This window comes from Stegodyphus dumicola, chromosome X1, assembly GCF_044657685.1.
Source record: "Stegodyphus dumicola isolate Sdum_Otavi_A_Nest chromosome X1, ASM4465768v1".
In the NCBI taxonomy this organism is placed as follows: domain Eukaryota; kingdom Metazoa; phylum Arthropoda; class Arachnida; order Araneae; family Eresidae; genus Stegodyphus; species Stegodyphus dumicola.
The window spans coordinates 249,903,488-249,927,165 of NC_140780.1; the positions used below are offsets into that span (position 1 = coordinate 249,903,488).

The window sequence follows — 23,678 nt, forward strand, 5'->3', positions numbered from 1 at the left end:
AAATATAAAGTTTTTTTTTTTTTTTTTTTTTTGTAAATTTTGATACCCTTTAGATCATAATTTTTCTTTATTTCATAAATTACGGTTTCATATTTTTAATTTTATAATTTCTGCATGCCATCTTACCAGATTTAAACTGATGATATATAATCCGAAAAAAATCGATAATCCGGAAACACCGAAGTCCCGAGGAGTCCGGATTAACGACTTTTGACTGTATTCTGTTACTCGGCTCAGTGATCTCAGTTTCTTTATTATTATATGTTTGTAAATTGTGCATTTTTTACTTTAAAAATGATTGAATTATGTTGTTCTGGTTAAGATTTTTATGCCTTTAGTTCACCTGCATGCAATAATGTGGAATCATCAACCACAGAACAGTTTTTTAAGTGTGGCTAAGCCTAATTTTGATTACCGTGGCAGCCATGTTTGTTTACATTCGAAACTTAGCAGAATAGTGTATTTGTTGCCAATCTAGAGAAACTAAGCTTTGCAACAACAAAATAACATCTTCTTTTATTATTGCGAATTAAATTATGCTTCATTCATAATGGAATTATCATTTAAGTTATTAGCTTGTTTTTGCATAGAAACTGAAAAATTATTTTTTTAAATTATTTTAACTGTACTTGGTGTTTTATGTTTTTCTATAGCTTTCAATTTTTAATGAAAATATTTTGAATTTTTATGTATTTTTGTCTTGCCACCAAGTGAGAATTGAATTAATTAGTAGCGCATGCACATCAGGTAAGCGGCACTGAATCATCTGTGAAAAACTGTTTCTTTCTTATTTGTTGAATACATCGTTTTAGATTTATTACAGTATTTGAATAGAACATGTGGTAATTCTTCACATGATATGATTTTTGTGCACTCTGAATTAAAAAATGAATGAGATGTAACAATGTTAAGTAAACCTGTCGCCGAAGTGTCACTATTGTAAATAAATATAGTGAACTTTAAGGAGTGCATTTATTCTATAGTGGTTTATGCGTTATGCAGGAAATAGATTTAATTCAAAATTTTGTTACCTGTTAATTCAATATGTTTAAATGAAATGCAGGAAAATTGTGTATAATTTAATATTCCGCACAAGGAAATCATGTGGTGTACACATCAGATCTTTTAATTATGGCAAAGCCTTGAGGGCTATCTAAGGGAAGAGAGGCCTTCGTGGAGGACTTTTGAAGGGAACTGGCTCGTATACATGTTGCAACTGGGAAAACCATAAAAATGCCCTTGCAGCCAACTCGTTCATGGGATTCGAACCTCGGTCCAAACTACCAGTGTTCAGCAACTTTACCGCTCGGCCACTAGTGGGCCTGATCCCCTTAAGAGATTTTGTGGCAATAGTCTGTATTCCTGCAGCCATTTTACTATATTTCCTTCCACTACTGGCAAATTCTATAAGCACATATCTTAAAATTAAACTTAAGGCTAAAAATAACCCGATTTGTTTATAAAAACCACTGGAATTATGTATATAACAAAAGTAATATAATTTATGAAAATTGCAACATTGTTTGACAGAAGTATTGTTATCAGCATGACTGCCTGAAGAATGGTTATGCTTAAAGATACCAGAGTTTGACACATTCTGAAAGTTTGGCAATTTCTACTAACATGGTTATGATATTACTGAAGTACCCAGAGATCAATCCAAGCTACGAACCCTTTAGATCATAATTTTTCTTTATTTCATAAATTACGGTTTCATATTTTTAATTTTATAATTTCTGCATGCCATCTTACCAGATTTAAACTGATGATATATAATCCGAAAAAAATCGATAATCCGGAAACACCGAAGTCCCGAGGAGTCCGGATTAACGACTTTTGACTGTATTCTGTTACTCAGATATGTTAGAAAGCATGTACATCGGGCAAAGAATAGAGGACTATCCTTTCTAGCAGTTGTAATTTAGAAATTAACCAATGAAACATGAATACAGTTGAGACAGACCAGAAAAGGAAGTTCGGGAAAGGAGTATTTCATCCCTAAATCTGCATCTGAAAATGACTCATATCAATCATTTGAAGACCAAAAGGAAGAGATTCCATTTTTGGAGTATTTAATGAAACTGTTAATCGGCAGTAACCCAGCCATACTCCCTCTAAGAAAAGCAGTAAAATAATCAATCATCTCCCTTGCAAATCTGAAGAATAGAAAACAGTTATCCTAGAGCATTTAGTTCGACAGAGAATTGCCGACAGCAAAATTTTCATGTCCCTGGAGAATGAAAAATTTTCTGTCAACCTTATGTACATCTGTGTTTAGTTTCTGAGCTCTATTACTAGATAATTATGAACATCTTTATTAAGTTACATTGCTAAAATGATTGGTGAAATTATAATCTGTATCTAGTAATTAACTCTTAGTACACAAACCAAGTGAACATAGTGTAATATAATTAAGCTGCAATCACATAATATGATGAAAGAGATGCTGTGCAATGCCGAAAATGATTATTTTTTCGGTCACTGCTTCTAATGGACTAGAACATTTAATGAATGACAGAAAATGAATCTGAGTAAAGCAAATAAATATAAATCAGTATAACTGTGATAGAAGCCAGTGACAGAGATTTTGTCTCAGACGTATGAACTGTTACTTCATATACTTAAAAGTTTAAGTAATTTCACAGCAAAAATTAAATATAAAGAAAATTTATTTTTGCAGAAAATTTTTAGTCATCAAAGGGCACTGACAAACCTGATGACAGCTCATAATCACATACAAATGAAATATTCACACTACTGCTCTCTTTATCCAATGGTCCCAGCACCTAATGACCCAAAGGCACTTAAAAATGGAGTGAGTTGGGGGGAAAACTTCTGACCTTACATGCAGAAATCTTCATTTTATTTTTAATGTCAAAATTAAACAAAAAATATTATGATTTTTTAGATAGCTAAGCAGATCACTAATGATATTTTCAATAGCATTTTTAACCTACACAACTGCTTTTTAAAATAAAAGGTTTTATGGTACTTTTTGATTAACCGCACCTCCATTGAAAATTCATGTTATTCATGAGTCGAAGGAGTATGTGGCAATATACAATACCGCTAAAAAGTATTTATGTGGCAACTCTAGAATGCATATAGCACATCTATTTTAACCATGGACAAGATGGAAATTGTACTGAGCTGATATTAGGCTATTTTCTGTTTTTTCAGTGCAAAATATGAAGACTTGAAAGAGCTAGGTGTTTTACTGATATTTTCACTTTTTCAATTTTACTGACTGATGGACAGTGCCATTTTGAAAATGACTGCTGCCTTTTACAAATTAGCTTGGCAAAAAATTAGTTACCAATAAGTTTGAGAGAATGCTCTCCAAAATCGGCAATAAATTTCAGACTTTGCTATCAGGGGGGGGGAGTGCATAAAATTAGAGCATAGCAAAATTATATTTACTTTAAAAATTTTGATATTACATTTAACTTTTTTTCATCTAAAGCAAAGGTATTTTACTGCACAGATGTACAGTTAAACCTTGTTTCAAAAACGTAATTCATTTCTGAAAACAGTTTGTCACCCAAAACATTCACATCAAAACTAATTTCCTTGTAGGAATTGATGCAAAACAATATAGCACTTGGCAGTTTTACAGGTGACCTAAGAAGAAAAAAAAATTGCCATTTTTAGGCACCATACTAAAAGTTTTCCAACCAACAGTATATAAATCTTGCTGCTGATAGAAATGCGATTTTTGAAGCAGCAAACCAGTTGCTGATGCAAAGGCCTTTCTTTTCTGGCAATTTTCCATACTGCATCTCCATATGGCTTCCAAGGCGGTATATGTAACTTCATCCCATGCCCATTTTTGCAGATCAAATCAATAGTTCTTAGAAAAATACAATAGCATAATTTTGGCTTGGTAAATTAAAAAGCATTATCAGTTAGAATAAAAAAAAAATGCTTATAAACCATTCTCCCAAAAAAAAAAGGATATTTCAAAACTTTTTTATTTGGCTTTGGTTATGGTTTTTAGTTTGTTATATCATCAGGCGATAAACACTGCCAAACCTGACAATTAATCCCTGGCTGTGGTAAAACTGTAAGTACTAAATATATTAGTTCATTTCAAAACCTTAAAATAATTACTAAAAATAACTGTACTTTGCAGACAAGCTCACAACACAAAACTAATGCAAATCGTTAAATTTAAGAAATACACACAATAGAAACTCAATACTACACATCAAAAAAGATAAAAATTCAAAAAACTTTATGTGCACTCCCACCAAGGTCACATAAGAATATTCATGAGGCACAGCACAGCTGTGTTGCTAAAACAATTATATGGCAACACAGGTCACCAAAAAGTATTTATGTGACAACCAAGGTATACAAGTAGGATGGCTGTTTTGGCTGCGTACAATGTGGGTTTTTTTTTTTTTTTTTTTTTTTATACAAAGACGATTTGCTCTTTATATAAAGTAAAAACAGCAGTACAAAAAGAATTTCTTGAAAAAGGTGCACTTTATTATGAATTTGCCTTTAAATCTGCATTGATTTAACTAAATTTTTTATGGAATTTTCAGTGTAGTACTATTTTGAAAATACCTGTAGCTTTTCGAACATTGGCTTAGCAAAAAAATTAGACAGCAATGATTTTGCAACCTTTTGGAAGGGAGGGGGGGATGACTATTCATAAACTACAAAATTAAATTTTATACTATCCACATGGAGAAGAGTTGGCAGCATGAGGCTCATAAAAAAAGGGGGGGAAAGATGTTGTTGCTACATAATGGCTTTATTGGAATAATCAATCCATGCATATAAAACAGCTCAAGTATCACAAAAGAACGATGATACAAAATAAAAAGAAAACATTTAAAGTAAGAGTCGGAACAAACGAACATGGGAATAAAATTAAAGAGTAAAAATTTTTTTAAAAAAACAAGGAAAGGAACATAACAGGTGTAGTCTTTACAGGGAGTTCATGAAAGTTCTGGCATTCCAGCATAGTTTGCTTATCTCACTTCTGAGACTCCTTTTCTAGTTCTGGGCATATAAGAAGATGCTCTGCATTCATGATGCCCAAATTACAAATTTGGCATATACTTCCTTCCTTGCCTATTTTGTTAAGATGTGCCATGCAATCATGGCCTGTTTGCAGTCTGAAGTTTGCCACAGCCTCTTTATGGGGTTTTCAACAAAACTTTTTCCAAGTGTCTTGAATGTTAGCCCAGGATTTGCCAGTTGATTCTGCTGCCAAGTTAGATTTAAGAACAACCATTAATTTCTCAAAAATATGCTTTTTAAGTGAGTCTGGAGGAGGAAGCGGTTTGCTGTCTTGTGGCTCAAGTGTTCCTATCTTGGCTAGTGAATCTACTTTTTTTATTACCGTTGATACCTACACGTGAAGGGATCCATTGAAAAACGATAGTTTTGTTGTATTTATCGTTTTATGTATCATTTTGTTGTATGTAAGAAAGTTCAAGGTTTATCTTATATCTGAAATAAGGCAAGGTGAATTTGAAACCACAAGAAACAAGCATTGAGACGCCCTGCAAGTTCCTTTTTTTTTTTTTTTTTTTTTTTTTTTTGGAAAAGAAACTATGCAGGGATTTCCCTCTCATAGCTGTGTTTTGGAATATAATTTGGAAATAGATATCAAATCTTTATACACTACCTGGCCATTTGGCTTGAGAAAGCACTTCTGGCCTCCTTATTTTTTTTTTTTTTTAACTCGCCATCGCACTCTTGTTTGGTCAAGAATTTGCGTTTGGTGGTTTGGGAGGGATTGAATCGGCTCTTCTTCCAATAGGGAAGTTTTCACAATTCAACCGACACCCTGAATTTAGAGATGGGATCTTTTGCTGAAACTATAGATTTGGTGTCAGTTTGGGATCAGAGTAATGGGCAATATTGCCTAAACTCTTTTCCTTCTTTTCATAAGAAGGAAGCGCCACTAATGTTATGTTATGTTATATCTGAAATAATCTTGGAATTTGTAGCATGATTAATTAGGCGGTTTTAAAAAGGGAAAGATAAAATATAATATTTAGAAGGGAATATTCCTCCAATAAAAACTTCATGTGACTTTATTCTCGTGTTTCCCCTTCTCCTTTCTCTTCCCTGTCTCTTAAAACCACTTGACTCTGCTTAAAACTAACTGTGCTTATGTTCTACTGAAATTTTTATGATGACATTTGCTTTCTTCTATATTTTTAAAATGTTCATAAAATGAGATAAGGCTCTTTACACTGTGGCTCAGTTCTGCTTTATATATAGCATATCACTCCATGAAACATTTAACCTCACCCTATTTTGCACAAATTTTGCACTTAAACGAAATACAAACATCCTCTAATTCTTATTCTCCCTCTAAAGACATTTCCTCCACAACTGCCTTTTGCTGCTGTTTCTGAAGTTTTCAAGTGAAGTTGTCTTCCACGTACAGCTCACTTTTGTGATTTCCCTTGAAACTCTTATACACCTTCACTCTTAATTCCCAAGCTCATGTTTTTGCCTAGAGATGCAATATCATCAAAAAGCCCTCTAAATTGGAACAGAATCTAGTTGAAATTTTTTCCAGACTAAAATTCATGATGCTTAGCCACTTGTAACCAAGCATTGCCTACAAGATTTAAACAATGCAGAATATTAAAATGATGCTTCCAGAAGTTTCCAAGCATCAATTCTATATCACAGATTATTTCTAACCTAAGAAGCAAGAATTTCACAGTATTTAAATCTAATTCTTCCACCATCACATTTGCCCAGCCTGAAAAGTGAGTAGATACATTATCCATCAAACGAAGGTACAGGAAAATTGTTTTCTTGCAAGTATTTATTCCTTCACATTTGGGCATAAGTCTTTATGGAGAAGCTTCACTCAGACGACAGTTTGTCATCATAAAGCTTTGTAGTTTAAGGCATAAATGTCATTATGTCCATTCATGCTAGTTTAACAGGGTTTAACCCATAGCCAATCAGAGAAGAGAAAGTAGCACATGCATTCATGTTTTGCTAACTCGGCAAAACAGCTGACAAATGATTGCTTCACTGTAACTGGTGATTCTTATAAAAACCTGGTATAAAGTTAAAACTTTTAGGCAAAATCTTTAAATCAATTTTTGTGACACAGCAAGGTCTGGTTGCTTAACAATGAAGCTCTACTTAGACTTCTTATGACTTGAAATCCACTGTGTGAACCTAGCTTTATAGTTAACATAATACCAGTCATAATTATGCATCAAATGTAACCAATTTAATTTAGCTTACAAGCTATTCAATGATATCACTACAAATAAACAGAAAAAAAATGAACACTGATCCAGTAATTTTCCTATAAACAGGAGAATGAAATTCCCTGACATTTCCCGGTTTTTCAGATGTGTTTTAAGAAAATTCCAGTCTATCCATGTAGTGCGCGTTGGCTGTGCTGAGATGTAAATTAATCATAGTACCACTCGAAAACCCAAAAGTTTGCCACTTACATATACATAAATATAAAGAAATATAAAAATAGGCCAAAAATTAGAATTAAAAAAATTTTAAACCCATCCAGCACTATAGCTGCAAGATTGAAGTAGAATAAACTTAAAGCATCTAAATTTATTATTAAATTGGAATAAAAACAAGGCAATTCCTCTATAATAAAATAATTGCAACTGTGTATAAGAAGGTTAACACAGTATCAAAACAAACTGAATTAAAGAAGGAATTCATAGTAGAACAAACTCAAAAAATAATGCGAAAGGGAAAATTTACAAAATTATACAAATAAAAATTAATCTCCTTTCATTGAAACTCCAATTCTTCTTACACACAGCTGTAATTATTACATTATAAAGGAACTGCCTTGCTTTTATTCTAGTTTAATAATAAATTTAGATGTAGTTTTTATATATGTGTAAACCCCAAAGCATTATTAGAATTAATTTCAGGAGTATGCCAGAGAAAATTCCCTGAAATCTAAAAGTATTAACTAATAATAAATAAATTTAGAAGGAAGAAGCCACATTAAATGATATGAGTAACATTAAAATAAAGTTAATAACTTAAATATTAAAAATTGAATTGCAATAATCGACGATACTTTCGCAAATATAGTTATATTAAATGGTTAGCCTAGATGACCGATTACTGTTTTTTTTAACTGCAAAATGACAAACAAGGCATTTATTAAAAAGAAAAAAATGTTTAAAAGATTTTGTGGTAAAATCCTTGTATATTGTACTGCCTTGGCATAATTTTGAAAATTGTTGCCAATACCAAAATGACCGGTTTACGGCTCATCATAATGTCGCCAAATCCTGTGTGTACTGTATACTAAGGTTAAAGCGATTTTGTTTTATACACAAGAATGGGAAAGCATTTTCTTTTGTTCAGCATGATTTGCACATGCGAGTCTCTCTATTCTCGAGGTTATTGGAATCCAAAGTTGCTAGAAACTTGCTTTGGCTTTCCAAAAGATAATCTGACTAGAGCTGCAAAAATTAGCTATACTCCAGCTACCCGAATGGTGCTCACGCGATACATTACTCGCCCAGAAAGTAATCACTTCCAACATTGGCACAAAAATCACTTGTTTGGGGAATCGCAATATGAAATTTTGTGATTTCTCCAGATTCTGATGAAAATATTTAAACTTCTTGACTTTTCCCGGACTTTTTGGTCAATTTTTGAATTCCCTGACTTTTCCTGGTTTTCCAGTTAGCATGGCAACCCCATTTTAATATCTTCAGTTGCTTTTCTGTTAACTCCAACCCCCCCTTTTCTTATATAAGAAAGAATTAATACAAATTACACAATTTCAAAACTCCTAAATGACGATGAGTCACAAATTCTTTTACACTGACATCACCCACACTGAAGACATAATTCATACTGAAAAACATTGCTCAGAAAACAGCAAAATGAAATTTTATTTTCCTACTACCAAAGGAACAAAACAATCCTGCAGGGAAACATTACGTCATGTACAAAAAGGTGAACATAGCAGATGTTGGTTCAATAATTCACACATTCCTTTTCATTGTTATTCGGTCTGTTTACAACACTATCGAAAGCTCATGTTGGTAGAGTTCTGTCAATTGGAACTAGAAATGAATCAGTGTATAACTGTGAGCTGGGATAATTAGATTCATTCTTATTCGTGAATTTCTGTACTTACATTTCTCCTGCTAGCTCTGGATTTAATAAAATAGCAATTTTTCTTGAAGTTGCACATATTAAGCTGTTTCCATTCCTACCTCTAGTCCGGTTTTTCAGGTGTGAAGTGGTGCCCTGTTAACTGAAAATTACCATGATCACCTAGTCACCAAAACTTTACAATTAACATTCAATATAATGAATTTGCTTTTTGTCATGTTGCTTCCTGAAACACTTTGGGATTCACCATGCGATACATAAGTAATAGCTTGATCCTAAACTTCCCACAAACATTCCCATACAGTAGTAGAAACAACCTATTCTTCATTGGCTTATATCTTAGAAATGCTTCCTCTTCTTAGAATCATTCTTGACTGTTTGTAGTAAATTATATTAGTTTCATCACTGTTAAAACACACTGGAAAGAAATCTGTCAGCCTTTACATAATCAATAAACTTTTACTGAAATTTCCCAACAGTGTTTTTTTTGGGGGGTTTCAAATTCGCACCTTCCCCTTATTTAACTACACTACATATGCTACTTATTTCCTTATTCCTCAAACAACCCCTACTAACTCTGAAAATACACCAAACCCACTTGTATAAACGCTTCTAGCAGAATACTTTATTTAACCAGATTGCCATGACAATGCCTTACTTTTTAATAAATGATAACCTTAGAAACACTGTTGCCATTTAACAAATTTTTCCTTTATAACCAAATCAGCAGAAATTTCCTCACTTTAGTCACCTGTGATCTTTGTTTAGTAAGAACTGTCACTTCTCTTTTAACATGAGGTCCTTTGACGAACTCTTTATTTTTTAGAACAGATGTAGTAAAATACATAAAACAGCAGGACAAATCTGAGCAAAGACGTACACTGCTCAAAAAAAGAAAAATGGGACAGTGCTATATCTCCCGTTCTACTGGGGCGATTCACGAAATTCAAATTGCGTTCTTCATGTCTCGAAAGTGCGACTTAGGATATATATTAGATTTATATATAGCACTATTCTAACATAGGTATTTTGACACAAAATCGGACTTTTTCTGAAATAACATACCAATTTTTTTACATATTTCGATTCTACGACTCAAATTATGCCAGAATACCAAGTTTTGTAAAAATCGTACGAATAGTTTTTAAAATATTAGCTCTCAAAATTTTAGCTCCTCAATGTTAATTGAATTTGGCAAATATTTATTTATATCTCTTTTTTTATTAAATGTTTTTGATTTTTTCTCTCACATTTCGAAATTTAGGTTCATTCCAAATAAAATTTACCCATTTTTTGTGTTTTATTTTTTAAATTTCTATTTTTAAATAATTTTTATAAATTTTTCGAAAAAATTTTGAATTATAACCTATAAAATTTTTACCATCATCTTAAAGTAGGTATGTTTTTAAGCATATCTGCAAAAAATTAGACTTTTTTACTCAAAATTTTCTAAGATATACACAAATTTACATATTTTCGCGGTTTGAAATTTGGCATCTTTTTTTTGAGCGATAAATAACGCCAAATGTGGTCTATGGATTTTTGTTACACTGTATTGCCACAGCTATTTTTAACCTTAAATTTCAAGTAAAATTTTACGGAGAATTAATTATATGACATTTTTTCCCACAATAATGCGTAATAAATATTTATTAATACTATATGAAAGGCTATTTTTTAAATTATAGATGATATTATTCACATTTTTTACTATTTTTTTTTTTTTTTTTAATTTCTCTCGTATCTTTTCTCTTTTTAAAAAAATTAAGAGTAAGTTTTTGTAAGAGTAAATTTTTACCTTCGGCGTTTTATCGTCTGCTATTTTACTTCGTTTAAATCGAATTGTCTAAAACTGAGAATTTTCGTTTGATGTTTATTTGAATTTTATGACAGTAACTTGACTATTTATTTCTAAATAAACTGATGCTTTTGAAGTGGCTGAAAGAGAGGCTGGTACTATCATCCATATTTTTAAAGCACAGTATATTTTTATAGAAACATAAGATTTAGAATAATCATTTTTATAAAAGTCAAATTATGATATAAACCTACAACCCTCTAGAGACTGAATTAATGGAAGTTCAATGGTTATGTAGAAATGATCTGCAGCTACTTAATCGCTGGATAAGTCAGCAGATTCTGTGGACAAGTAAGAATAATTATATAAACGACACCCAACATTCTGAATTCAAATAACAACGATGGATACGATGTTTATTAAATGAATTCAAGAAGTTTTAAAACATAAAAAATCAACTCATTTTTAATCCTAAAATGTATTTTTGTGCGTAGCGTATTTTCATTATTCTAATTTAAAATTCTAATAATTCTTAAAATTCTAATTTAGAATGTAATTGTCAAGAACTGAATCCTAATCATCAGTAATATATTAAGTAATTATTACGCTTATTAATAAATCCTTATAAAGTAATTGCAAATATTTCAAAAAACTTTCTGTCTGAATGCAAATATTTTTAATTTTACATTAATCAAGATTGCACACGATATTATTTATTTGCACTTCAATTCTTAACGTCAGTTCTAGTAGAAGTTACAAATCAATTATATTTAATTAAGGATTGGATTGGATTATTTAATTATGGCAAAGCACACGAGGGCTATCTGCCTAAAGGGAGGGATGCCTTCGTGGAAGACTTTCTAAGGGAAACTGGCTCGTATACACGTTACACATTGGGAAAACCACGAAAACACCCATGCAACCAGGCCGTTCGCGGGATTAGAACCTCGGACCGAACTACCAGTGATCAGCATCTTTACCGCTCGGCCGTTTGTGGGCCTTTATGTAACGGAAGGCGATAACTTTATTTAAAATGATTGTCAGAAATACCAAAATTTTTTCGAAAAGTTGGATACTTTTTAGTATACTTTCAGAATGCTTAAAGAAAAAGAGAAGAAAAATAAATTTTTTCGTAAAATTTAGTATTTGTATTTTTTTTTAATTTAAAACTTTTCAATCTTATTATATTTGATTCTTGCGATTTCAAAAATAAAATATTTGACTAAAATATGAATAACATTTTAAGAAACCAAATGTAGGATAAAATTGTGTAAAGCAATGGGCACAATGATAAAACTGTTTAAAGCAGTGTATGCAAGTCATCCTAAGTTAAAATGTCGGTTATACATCTCTCTTATTTATATATATCTTTTCTGAACGGAACATTGAAAGGCGTGTAAAACTGTGCTTTACTGTATTTTCTCTTTTAATATAGTATGTAGTTTCCAAACACATCGTAGTCTGGGTTACAAAGTATTCTTCCGAAAGAAACGCAGTTCAAATAAATAAAATCAAATTCTGTAAAATTGATATTAATAAATATATTTAAAATGCTCAGTTCGAAGGAATAAATAGAAACTTTTAAAACAATTATCTGAAGACACAATGCAACACAAACAATTAAAATAAAAGTATAAAAATTTAAAAATTACCTAAAATAATAACTATGACGAAAAATATATATAAAGAAAACTATTTGAAAAAAAATAAACGCTGCACCTTTATTTACGCAGTTCGAATAAGTAAATAGAAATTTTTAAAACAGTTATTTGGAAAAAAAAAAAAAAACGTGCAACTTAAACAATTAAAATGAAATTCGAAAAAGAAAAAATTACTTAAAATAATAAGTTATAATTAAAAATATAATATAAAGAATATTATTTGGAAAAAAGGAACGATGGTGACTTTATTCCCTCTCATGGGAAAGGAAACTAGGTTGCCATATATTAAGAAATTCGCCAAGTGAAGTATTCTTGGCGCAAACTGACAAAAAAGTGCCAACATAAATTTGTGAATTTCTCCGTAAATTTCGCTCCAAATTTTACAAAATTTCATATTTAAGGTGTAATTTCAGTCGTAGAATCGAAATATGTAAAAAAATTGGTATGTTATTTCAGAAAAAGTCCGATTTTGTGTCAAAATACCTATGTTACAAATTTGCTATATATAAATCTAATATATATCCTAAGTCGCGCTTTCGAGACATAAAGAACGCAATTTGAATTTTGTCAATCGGCCCAGTAGATCGGGAGATATAGGTCTGTCCCATTTTTTTTTTTTTAGCAGTGTACATTAAGTGAAAGCTACATAGCAGCTACTGCCTTCCAAGTTCCAAGTTACACTTATGCCGAGATTATCAAGCATTCTGCTTGATGTGTTCTGGCTGTCTTCAGATGTTTGCTCTTTGGGCGCTGAAAAGAGAATAAGTTCAAAGTGTGAGTCCAGAAAGGCAGGAGCTAATGGCGAAGGTGCGTGACCAGTTGTCACGTGGGCTGCAAGCTGACTTATCATTGGTTGCGAATCTTCTGAGGAATACCTCGCTAAAATTGCAATTAAATACAGTACAAAACATATATGAAAGTAGAAATAGTAAAATTAATTACATAAATCAGTCTTCAAAATTATTTACATATGCATATTAGTCCAAGTTCATCAGGAGATAAACACAAGGCACCCACCCAAGCTGAGGCTCAGACGCTTGCTGCTTGAGTTTGGTGTCACTGAAAGTAGATACTATCGTGATCATTATTTAAAAGACACTAATTAAGTGGGAAAGTTTTGATTTCCTTTAATCAGGTAAGCAGCATAAGGACTGAGAAACATATCTTCAACAAGTATCTCGTAGTGAAACAAGTTAAAGTTCATAAGATGGTCACAATTTACCGCACCATTGAAGAAATTTGCATTAATCTTGCAAAAAAATTGATTTAGTGGTTCAATTTTCATGTCTCTATGCAATACTTCGTTTCTGACATAATAGTGGGCATTTGTGCTAATTCTAAGGGACTTGTTCTGCACATTCTGGAGTTTCTCTATATCTTTTTCAGTGGCGGTAGCCCAGGCTGGCGCTGTATATGTCATAATTGGTCTGATAGTACTAAGATAAATTAGTCTTTTCTTATACAGATCCAATTTTGAAAATTTTCATATAATTTTATGAGACATTTCATGACTCATAGTGCATGGTTACGAACATTCACAATATGTGCAGTCCAGGTAAGCCGATTATTGACAGTTATGCCAAGATATTTCGCTTTATTGACAATTGGCACTGGTTCATTAAACAGTAGCTACTGCCTTGTAACCATACATTTTTTACATAGATGTACACAGTTTAGAGAACACTTCATGATGACATCATGTTACACATAGTTCACTCATGATATGATCTCCCTCTTTTCTGGGGTATCAATTGTTACTGGTTTGTATGTTCATTGCTTGACGCACAATTCATCACCTGAAACGTTTCTCATTGGGAAAATGTGAATGTGTTCAGAGGTAACCCAAGATTCAATGATAGTTATGTTCAGAAATGAGCATTACAAAGTGTTTTTTTAAGAAGAGTTTTTCTAAAATACATAACAGTAGGTGACTGATACAAAAAAGGAGCAAATGTAAACAGATCAAGTAGTGTGTAATCAATGGGAAAGGAATTCTAATGCTGAGGAACTTATTCGACTATATTGCAACATCCTAAGAAATGTAAACAAATACCGCATGCAAAATGAAGTTTTTTTATTATTATTTATTTTTTAAAAACTCACAAAACAGAAAGATAAAGAAGAAATACTGGAAAATGAAACTTACTCTAAAAAGAGAAATAATAATAAAAATTTTAAATAAATTTTTTAAAAAAGGCCAAAAAGCAAATTAGAAAGAACATAACAAACTCAAGTATTTACAGCAAGAAATTATACAAATACGTGAGGAATGCCAGTTAAGAACTACAAGAAAAACAGATAAGAAAAGCAAAACTCTTAGACAAGAAAATCATATCAAGACAAACTCCAGAAGCAAACAAGTCTAAAAAACCAGATTGAAGAAATTGAATACATGCAAGTAAATGGACAGAAAGAAAAATAAAATTAAGAAATAACAAACCTTGGAATCGTGAAGAAAAACTGACAGACTGACCTAACAGTTAGTCAGGATGCAACTTTCACAAAAACTCTAAATGTTATTTCAATAGATAAAATATAGACAAGTTCTACTACATTTGAAGGAAGCAATATGAAGGAGGGAGGGAAATTAACTCATTTGAAAACAATATACTGTTTTTTCTTCTCAGAAACATTTTAAATACTTTTGAAAATAAATACAAGAAAAAAAAACAGAAATTTAAATAAATGGTTAATTTATATAACTATTTGAAAATTTATAAAAGATCATTAGAATTTAAAAATATTTAGTTTTTACAGAAAGGAAGGAAAGATTATCAAGCAGTTTTAAATTTAAAATGATCAAGAAGAAAAAGTGATTTTATGACGGTACATCAATGAATGGGAACTCAATTTTATGTGAATACAGAATTTTGTTTTAATAGTTTCCATGTAAATTTTAATTTACTTTTAGTGCACACAAACAGAGGTAAATCTACTTATGGTCACACATAGCCTTCAAAACAGGACTTTGGTAAAAGTATAGTTTAGGGTACCCCTAAGCGAAACTTGGCGGTACATGGATACCGATTTTGTGCAATTCTTTGACTCGTTATTTTGGCTTGCGAAGCGAGACAAACAATGTACACATTGATATATTTTCACTTAAAAAGTCAAAGGAGATCCATTTTAAACCAAACAATAAAATAACATAAAAAAGGAAAAACATGTAATACATTTAAGCACTACCAAAAGCAAATCTTCATTTACCATGATTTTCGAGTTCGCTTCGTACACCCAGAGCCACGTAAAAATCAAAATATCAATCATACTCAAATGACTTTTTTCAAACCAGGTACTCTTTCTCATCGAACACATCACATAGTGACCATCTGAACCTTTCTTCCTACAAACCCATTTAAATCCATCTAAACGGTTTTTACGTTCGACTAGACGCATATCCTTCCTACATACAGGACACTTATAATGGCTACTAAGTAAATCTTCATTTACACACCAGTCAATTAAAGCTCTTTTCCCTTTTCGCTCCAAATCGTACAGAAACTTCAAATTAATCTTATTACATTCGGCCATTCTACCGTCTAAAGAATCAAACCAACACACACCACCAAAACGCTTACAAAACATCCCACGATTCAAAATTTCCCAGAATCATGCACCCGATTACGCCACAATAGGGTTTCCATAACATTCAACTACTCAGGCTACCATAAATGAAACAACAACTTGGCGATAAACAACAATTTCGCCATAATACAAGGGGTATCCCTTCAAGTCTACTCTACCCCAGGACTTTTAATATATTTAAAATATTGTGGCAAAACAATCTTGTAATATAAACATTCAAATGACTTCAAAAAAGGACTAGTTAAAGAATATTTGTAATTAAAGCATAAAAAATTTATTAACTGATTAGATACTACCTCAAACTGAACCTATACTAAACAGTCAGAGAGTGCTTATTCTGCAATACATTAACAGAATGAAATCAAAGTCAAACAGTCAAAAGTCGTTAATTCGGACACCCATAATCCGGACCTCAAAGCTACAAACTTTCTGCGCATGCGCGTAAGACCTTTACAGCTGTGCATATGCGTGTGCGCATGCGCATAATACGTTTATGCATGTGTGTTTAATGTATAACAGACGATATAAACTAAAATTGGTACTTTTCCGTTTTGCCGGCGCAAACGATAAAGTCGCCAATAATGGTTTAACTGATGCCAGACGGAATATCTTCGCTGGTAACCTTTTACGCCTCAGTTTCAAAACAAGTTGAAGCCATTTCTTATCAGATTGTTTCTTTCAATACTGGCATACAATAATATAGAATTTTTACACGATATTTAAATTTTATCCCCTAAGACAATTCACGGTAATTAAGTCAATTAGAACGCAATTATGAGATCACTTGGGGTCACGTGATACGAACCGGCGAATCAGGATTTTCAACCATGAAATCATAGTAAATTCTTAAATTAATGTCTTTTTAAAAATTTATTATCTTTATTTATTGGCTTTTTACAAAATTTTAAACCATATTAAAATGTTAATGCCTTCAAAATAAAAAAAAAAAAAAAAAAAAATTCTTAGAATTAACATTTTTTATGTGTATACTGTATGTTGTCGCCAACAAAGTCTGCTTGGCGAAATTTGCACCGGCGAAACAGAAAAGTACCCTAAAATTATCTAATTATCTATTTCAGTTAATGTTGCAGATTGCGTTGTTCCTTAATCTTCGAATTGGATCTGGCTTATTATTTTTTGCAGACTGTTAGAGCAATTTTATAAAAGTAAGCTTGAACTTTCGATTATGTCAAATAGAATTTCTGATGCTGGAGCTCCCAAAGGATCTACACAAAGCGAAAGTATGTTTCAATGTCCATGAAACAAAAAGTTGAATTGCTGCAAAAAATGAAAAAAGGCATATCCTTTGTTTCTCTAATCATTCCGAAATCTGTTTTTCAATTTCACGCTGCTCTGTGGGGATGGGGGATGTCACGGTGTGCAATGAACTGGAAGTTTATTTGTCAGCACGGTTGATCTTTACAATATGGTAACTGGTAATTTGGCGACATTTTGGAGGCGATAAAGGTTACTACCTGGGACTTTGGTAATAATGTGAGCAGTACTCAATTCCGATTACGCATTATTTTGTGTGAGGGAAATGAGAGATCATGGGATATGTCATGTGATATTAATGGACGAATTACGGTTCTTTAATCGGAAAAGGGGGGAAATCAGGAAAAAATCTGGAAATTTCGTATTTGGCTTTATTCTGTGTTGTGTGAAACAGTGTTCGTGAATTTTTGGATCCCATGGCCGTAACTAAAGTGAATTCGAAATGGGTATTTATGTATGTATTAATTTAATGTATGTGCTCATTTATATTTTAAGTAGTGTTTTTGAATTTAATTATATTTTAATTAAATGATAGTTATTTTGTGAATTTTATGGTTGTAGGAATTTGGTATACGTTTTAGTTGAAGTAAACGTGCATGGAAATAATTTAAATATCTGACACTAAGTATTTGTAATGCTTGCGCTATGAATTCGTTGGTGACGTGTATAATGTAATAGATGATTTAGAGGTAAAAGTTTTTGGATATTTTATTTATTTTATATGTGGAAATGTTCATATTTGGAAAGGGTAAATACTTTTTCGCGATCAGGTAATTTCATATATGTTCTTTTTACCGGGTTTAAAGATTGAGAAAATTGTCATGTATTTTCATGAAATTTTTCTAATTTATGAGAAAAAAGCAGTGTACATGGATATAGTGAAGAGTGTGTGCAATGCCATTTTTGTGCAATTCTGGGATGTTTTTTTAAGTAAAAATAAGTCGGCGTGTACATGGTTTAGTGATATTTTAATTAAATGATAGTTATTTCGTGAATTTTATGTTTGTAGGAATTTGGTATACGTTTAAGTTGAAGTAAACGTGCATGGAAATAATTTAAATATTTGATACTAAGTATTTGTAATGCTTGCGGTATGAATTCGTTGGTAACGTGTATAATGTAATAGATGATTTAGAGGTAAAAGTTTTTGGATATTTTATTTATTTTATATGTGGAAATGTTCATATTTGGAAAGGGTAAATACTTTTTCGCGATCAGGTAATTTCATATGTGTTCTTTTTACCGGGTTTAAAGATTGAGAAAATTGTCATGTATTTTCGTGAAATTTTTCTAATTTATGAGAAAAAAGAAGTGTACATGGATATAGTGAAGAGTGTGCGCAATGCCATTTTTGTGCAATTCTGGGATGTTTTTTTAAGTAAAAATAAGTCGGCATGTATGTGGTTTATGTGTATGTGTTATTTTGAAAAACGTGTAAGGAGTATGGTATTGTGCACTTTTTCCCAATTTTGCAGTGAATATTTGTCATGATTAAGCAGTTTTGTTAGATAAAATTTCTAGGATAAGTGTAATTCGGCTAGTAGATTGTTGGAAGAAGTGTTCAGTAGATAAAAAGAAAAGAAACATGTCTTTACTTCGTGAAGACAAAATGGCGGCGGGAAAAAAAAATAGAGGGCTGCTGTAGGCGAGTTGGTCGCCAAATTTTCGCCAAAAAAACGCCAAGTTACCATAATGTAAAGATCAACCGTCAGCACTATCCTCATCTTCAGGGCAGATGTTTTTATTTTATTTGGCTTATAATTCCTTACTAAATGTAGTATTTCATCTCGATGTACTCTGTCTTTGATATGATTTAAATCAAATTCCTCGTCATTATAAATATCACGAATATATATCAAATAGTTTTCTGGTTGCAATTTTCTAATTTCGACTATGTGTAATGTATGCTTTACGCATGCGCACGTTTAAAGAAATGTTTAATAAAGTAAACAAATAAATATTAAGCTTTTTTTTTCTGTAAATTTTGATACCCTTTAAATCATAATTGCTCTTTATTTCATAAATTACAGTTTCATATTTTTAATTTTATAATTTCTGCATGCCATCTTACCAGATTTAAACTGATGATCTATAATCCGGAAAAATCGATAATCAGGAATCTCCGAAGTCCCGACGAGTCCCGATTAACGACTTTCGACTGTATTATTTAAACCAGCTGTTATGGAAAAAGGTGATTTTCTGCTTTGAAACAAAAGCATTATTTATTTTTCTTTTATGACAATTCAAATTAACTTATTGATGCAACATCATATATCAAAGAATAAATCACAGTCAAATTACACATGGAAATATAAAAAAAAAAAAAAAGAAGATTCATTTATAATTTTTTAAGCTTTTATATATTGTGAAAAGCTTTAAAAATACAAATCAACTAACGGCCTTTATTAAATAGTAAATGATGTTGATTATAAATGATTATGTTCAAAGCAGAAAATTAAATTGTGAAATACCCATTTTTAAAAATAATATGTTGGGCAATTCAATGCATTATATCATTACACAATCCAATGTGATTAATGTAACTTCCGAGTCTGGATTAGACAAGGTCAAACAAATCTAATTTATTAGATTTCCAAAGCAGAACAGCTGCTAAAATCATTTTGCTCTTTAAAAAAATATACTCCTATACACATAATTACATAAATAAAAATTTCAAGAAGTTAAATTATGCATAAAATATGCCATAAAAATGAATATTTAAAGCATTATTAATTTTAAGACACAATAACACGCCGAATAAATACTAATTCAGAAGTCAAACAACAAAAATCAGCGTTATATTTACCAAATTTTCACAGGACTAGTTTTGATGGTTTTACCGAACCACCATCTTCAGCTGCAAAACCGCAAATGGTTTTTGCAGCTGAAGCTTGAATCATTTGCGGTTTTGCAGCTGAAGATGGTGGTTCGGTAAAACCATCAAAACTAGTCCTGTGAAAATTTGGTAAATATAACGCTGATTTTTGTTGTTTGACTTCTGAATTATTATTAATTTTAGTAATAGGATTATTAATTTCTTTACCTGATTTTTTTTTTCTAATTATCATTTGATTATTGAGGATCTCCAGAAGTTAATATACACAGAAGAAAATGTCAAAAATAATTTTATTTTAAATATCTGTAGACTTGTGTTCCATATATTCTTGATACTTTGAAATATTCTGCAATTTAGTTTCTTTTTTTAAATCAGCAATTTAGAGCTCCAAATTTGATATTGTTCTAACATTTTTTATACTAATGTAGATTAATATTTACAAGAATTCAGTAAAATACTTTTGGTAAAGTAAATTTCAATTATGCCCTAGATTAAAACATTTGCTGTATGTGTGCACAGTGCGTACATCAGTAAATTAAAATTATGCCCTACATTAAAACATTTGGTGTATGTGTGCACAGTCAAAACCCTCTTAAACAAGAAGTTGGTTTCTGAATTAGTAAGAAGTTGCCTGTTTAAGAAGTTGTTGGCACAATGCATACATATATACAGGGGGATTCAGAATTCATCAATATTTGGTGGGGAGGTAGGGAATAGGAAAAGAAGGAGATTTCACATAGGAAAGTAAGAGCGAAGACGAACGCATGGTGGTGTAGAGGACGCTGTGTGTCCACAACTTCCATACATAAGCACAGCTGTTTGATGTGTGCAGCCAGTCGTCATTTGACTAGGTGATTTTGCAGAAGTAACATGAACCAGTATACATGGAAAGAACTTTCAGATATGCATGTAAATGTCAGGTATATTGCAGAAGGTCCGGTTGTCCATGCAATGCTGTTGCGAGTCATGCATTCTAGCACATGATCAGCAGTTTGAGCACCTCTTGTAAGTGTGTAAAACCGATGCAAAGAAATGCTACATGTATGATAATAAATGTTTCTTTCCTTACTACTTCCTTTTTATGTATTCTTTCCATCATTGAACTGGTGTCCTTTTGCCCTACTACATGGCATATGCGCCCATGCATTCCCATGTGAAATCTCCTTCTTTTCCAATTACCTCCCCACCAAATATTTATGATGAATTCTGAATCACCCTGTATAGAAAACATGCAAAATAAATACACTAAGAGAAGTGATAAAAATGTGACACCTTTTTTTTAACTTTTTCCTTTCATAACATGGGTGCCTTACAAAATATTTCCACAGAAAAACATATTACACACAGTACACAGAAAAAAAATTAAATCCATGCAGAGTTAAATCACTACACAAACTGAATTTTATAAATAATTTTACAGACAATGGCAAATACTGAGACTTCATCACCTATCTCAGAGGTACTGAAGTTTTACTTCCCAACAATAAAAACATTTAATTTGATGAAAACTCATGAAATGACCATAACTCTATACTGTTACTATCAGAACTACAGATATAAATAAATTTTCTTTAATTTTTCTTTTTAAATATTATACTGGACTGTTAAAAGAAAAAAAAAATTCTTCCCTTTTACCATAGTACAAATTTTTTTTTTTTTTTTAACATGAAATTTTAATTCCTTCCTTTATAGGAGAAATTTAAAAGTTCACATTAAGGCGGGGGAAAATTTCCAGCTCTACAAATTTGGGAGGGGAGGGATCTTCAAATATACAGTAGATACAACAGATCTGTCTGTTTAATATGCAGATCTTAAATATCACTCGTATCTTTCAATGCATTTTTCACACATTTCACATAAAACTGCAATAAAGCATTTATCAAACAGAAAACAACAAATTCATATCAGGTTTCAAGAAACAATAATCCAATGGAAAAATGTTCAAAGGGGAAAGGAGAAATATTAAATAATTTCCTTAGAAGTGTTTTCTCTGGTTCATCTACTTTGTACACTGGTGTACTTCATTTTGACATTGTTTATGGGCAAACATCTACACTCCCTTTTCTTCTAATAATTTCCTTAAATGTGTTTTCTGTGGTTTATCTACTTTGTACACTAGTCACTTCATTTTTACATCGTTTATGTGCAAGCATCTACAATTTCTTTTCTTCTGATTTCCAGAATAAACTTTTAATCAGAGAAGCATTGAGTATCATCGACTCTGGCTTCTTTTTAAAAACGGAGGGGGGGGGAGAAAAAAACGAACGTTTAAAAATACCAATAGAGACGATGAATAAAAAAAGTGGCATGAGGCTTATTTTGATGACATCCAAATTTTGAGAACCTCAATTCTTCAAGTTCAAAATAATGATCATATTTAATGAAAACGGAAGTTCAAACACTTCTTATTCCATTCATATAATACAAATTAATCGAAATAAAATTTAAACTAATTATACACTTGGCTTTTAAGAACAATACTCTGATTTTACAACACAAGTAAACATTCACATGACGTAACAGTAAACGGAAACAAATCAAGAAACGCTAGTATACTACTTATTTATTTGAATAATTGTATTGACTAGAAGAGGAGAACTTGCACTATCTACTCAATATAGTTAAACATACACAAGTTTGTAATAAATATTTCAACATTACTTAATTCCCTAAACACAGGTTCTGGTTTCGTAACGCCATCTTGCACGGAACACGAAGATGAAAATTAAGCGATGTATCTTAAAATTCCAGTATAAATCTTCAGTCTTTTCAGAAACACAGCTTCACTAAACAGGTCCGTTCTTAAATATTATCGAATGGTTATATGTACCAAGTGATTAATTGTTTTGAAAGTTCACTTACTTGTAGTTCAGCCCTTTCAACTTCCCACTGAGCCCTTTCCATTTCAAACCTCGCCCACTCATGCTGAATAAAATGAAGAATTCCAGGTATAGAATAGTGTGGTCTCTGATTATGATCTTCTTGATTTTGTTTGCTATTAATGCTAATTCCTCCGGAAGGAGGACCAAGCTGAACAGTATGATTTTGCGTTGCTGAAACGTCTTCCATCATTGCATGTTCGCCATTAACTTTCCGACCTGCTTGTCAGGGATGAACGACGGGAAACATAATAAAACTGATTGCCATACTGAAGATAGTAATTTTAGTTCTTTCCATGTGAGCAAAATAATTCCAGCACACAGAAGGCACTCGCTTCTCTGAAAGCACGGCCCACCAGCGGCCGAGCGGTAAAGTCGCTGAACACTGGTAGTTCGGTCCGAGGTTCGAATCCCGCGAACGGGCTGGCTGCATGGGCGTTTTCGTGGTTTTCCCCATGTGTAACGTGTATACGAGCCAGTTTCCCTTAGAAAGTCCTCCACGAAAGGCATCCCTCCCCTTAGGCAGATAGCCC

At 31.8% G+C, this 23,678-nt stretch overlaps 1 protein-coding gene across 5 annotated transcripts in view; it reads right to left on the reverse strand.

The window, feature by feature from the left end:
- Nucleotides 1-23,392, reverse strand: part of Cka (Connector of kinase to AP-1) — a 164,991-nt gene extending 141,599 nt beyond the window's left edge. For 3 of the 5 annotated variants that reach the window (XM_085807430.1, XM_085807431.1, XM_085807429.1), the window contains exon 1: nucleotides 23,129-23,391. In XM_085807430.1, coding sequence (XP_085663556.1) covers nucleotides 23,129-23,338 — 210 coding nt within the window. In that variant the 5' untranslated portion in view covers nucleotides 23,339-23,391. Of the gene's footprint in view, nucleotides 1-23,128 lie in introns of all 5 variants that reach the window. The other 2 variants (XM_085807428.1, XM_085807432.1) reach the window with 2 other exon arrangements.
- Between the last annotated feature and the right edge of the window lie 286 nt (nucleotides 23,393-23,678).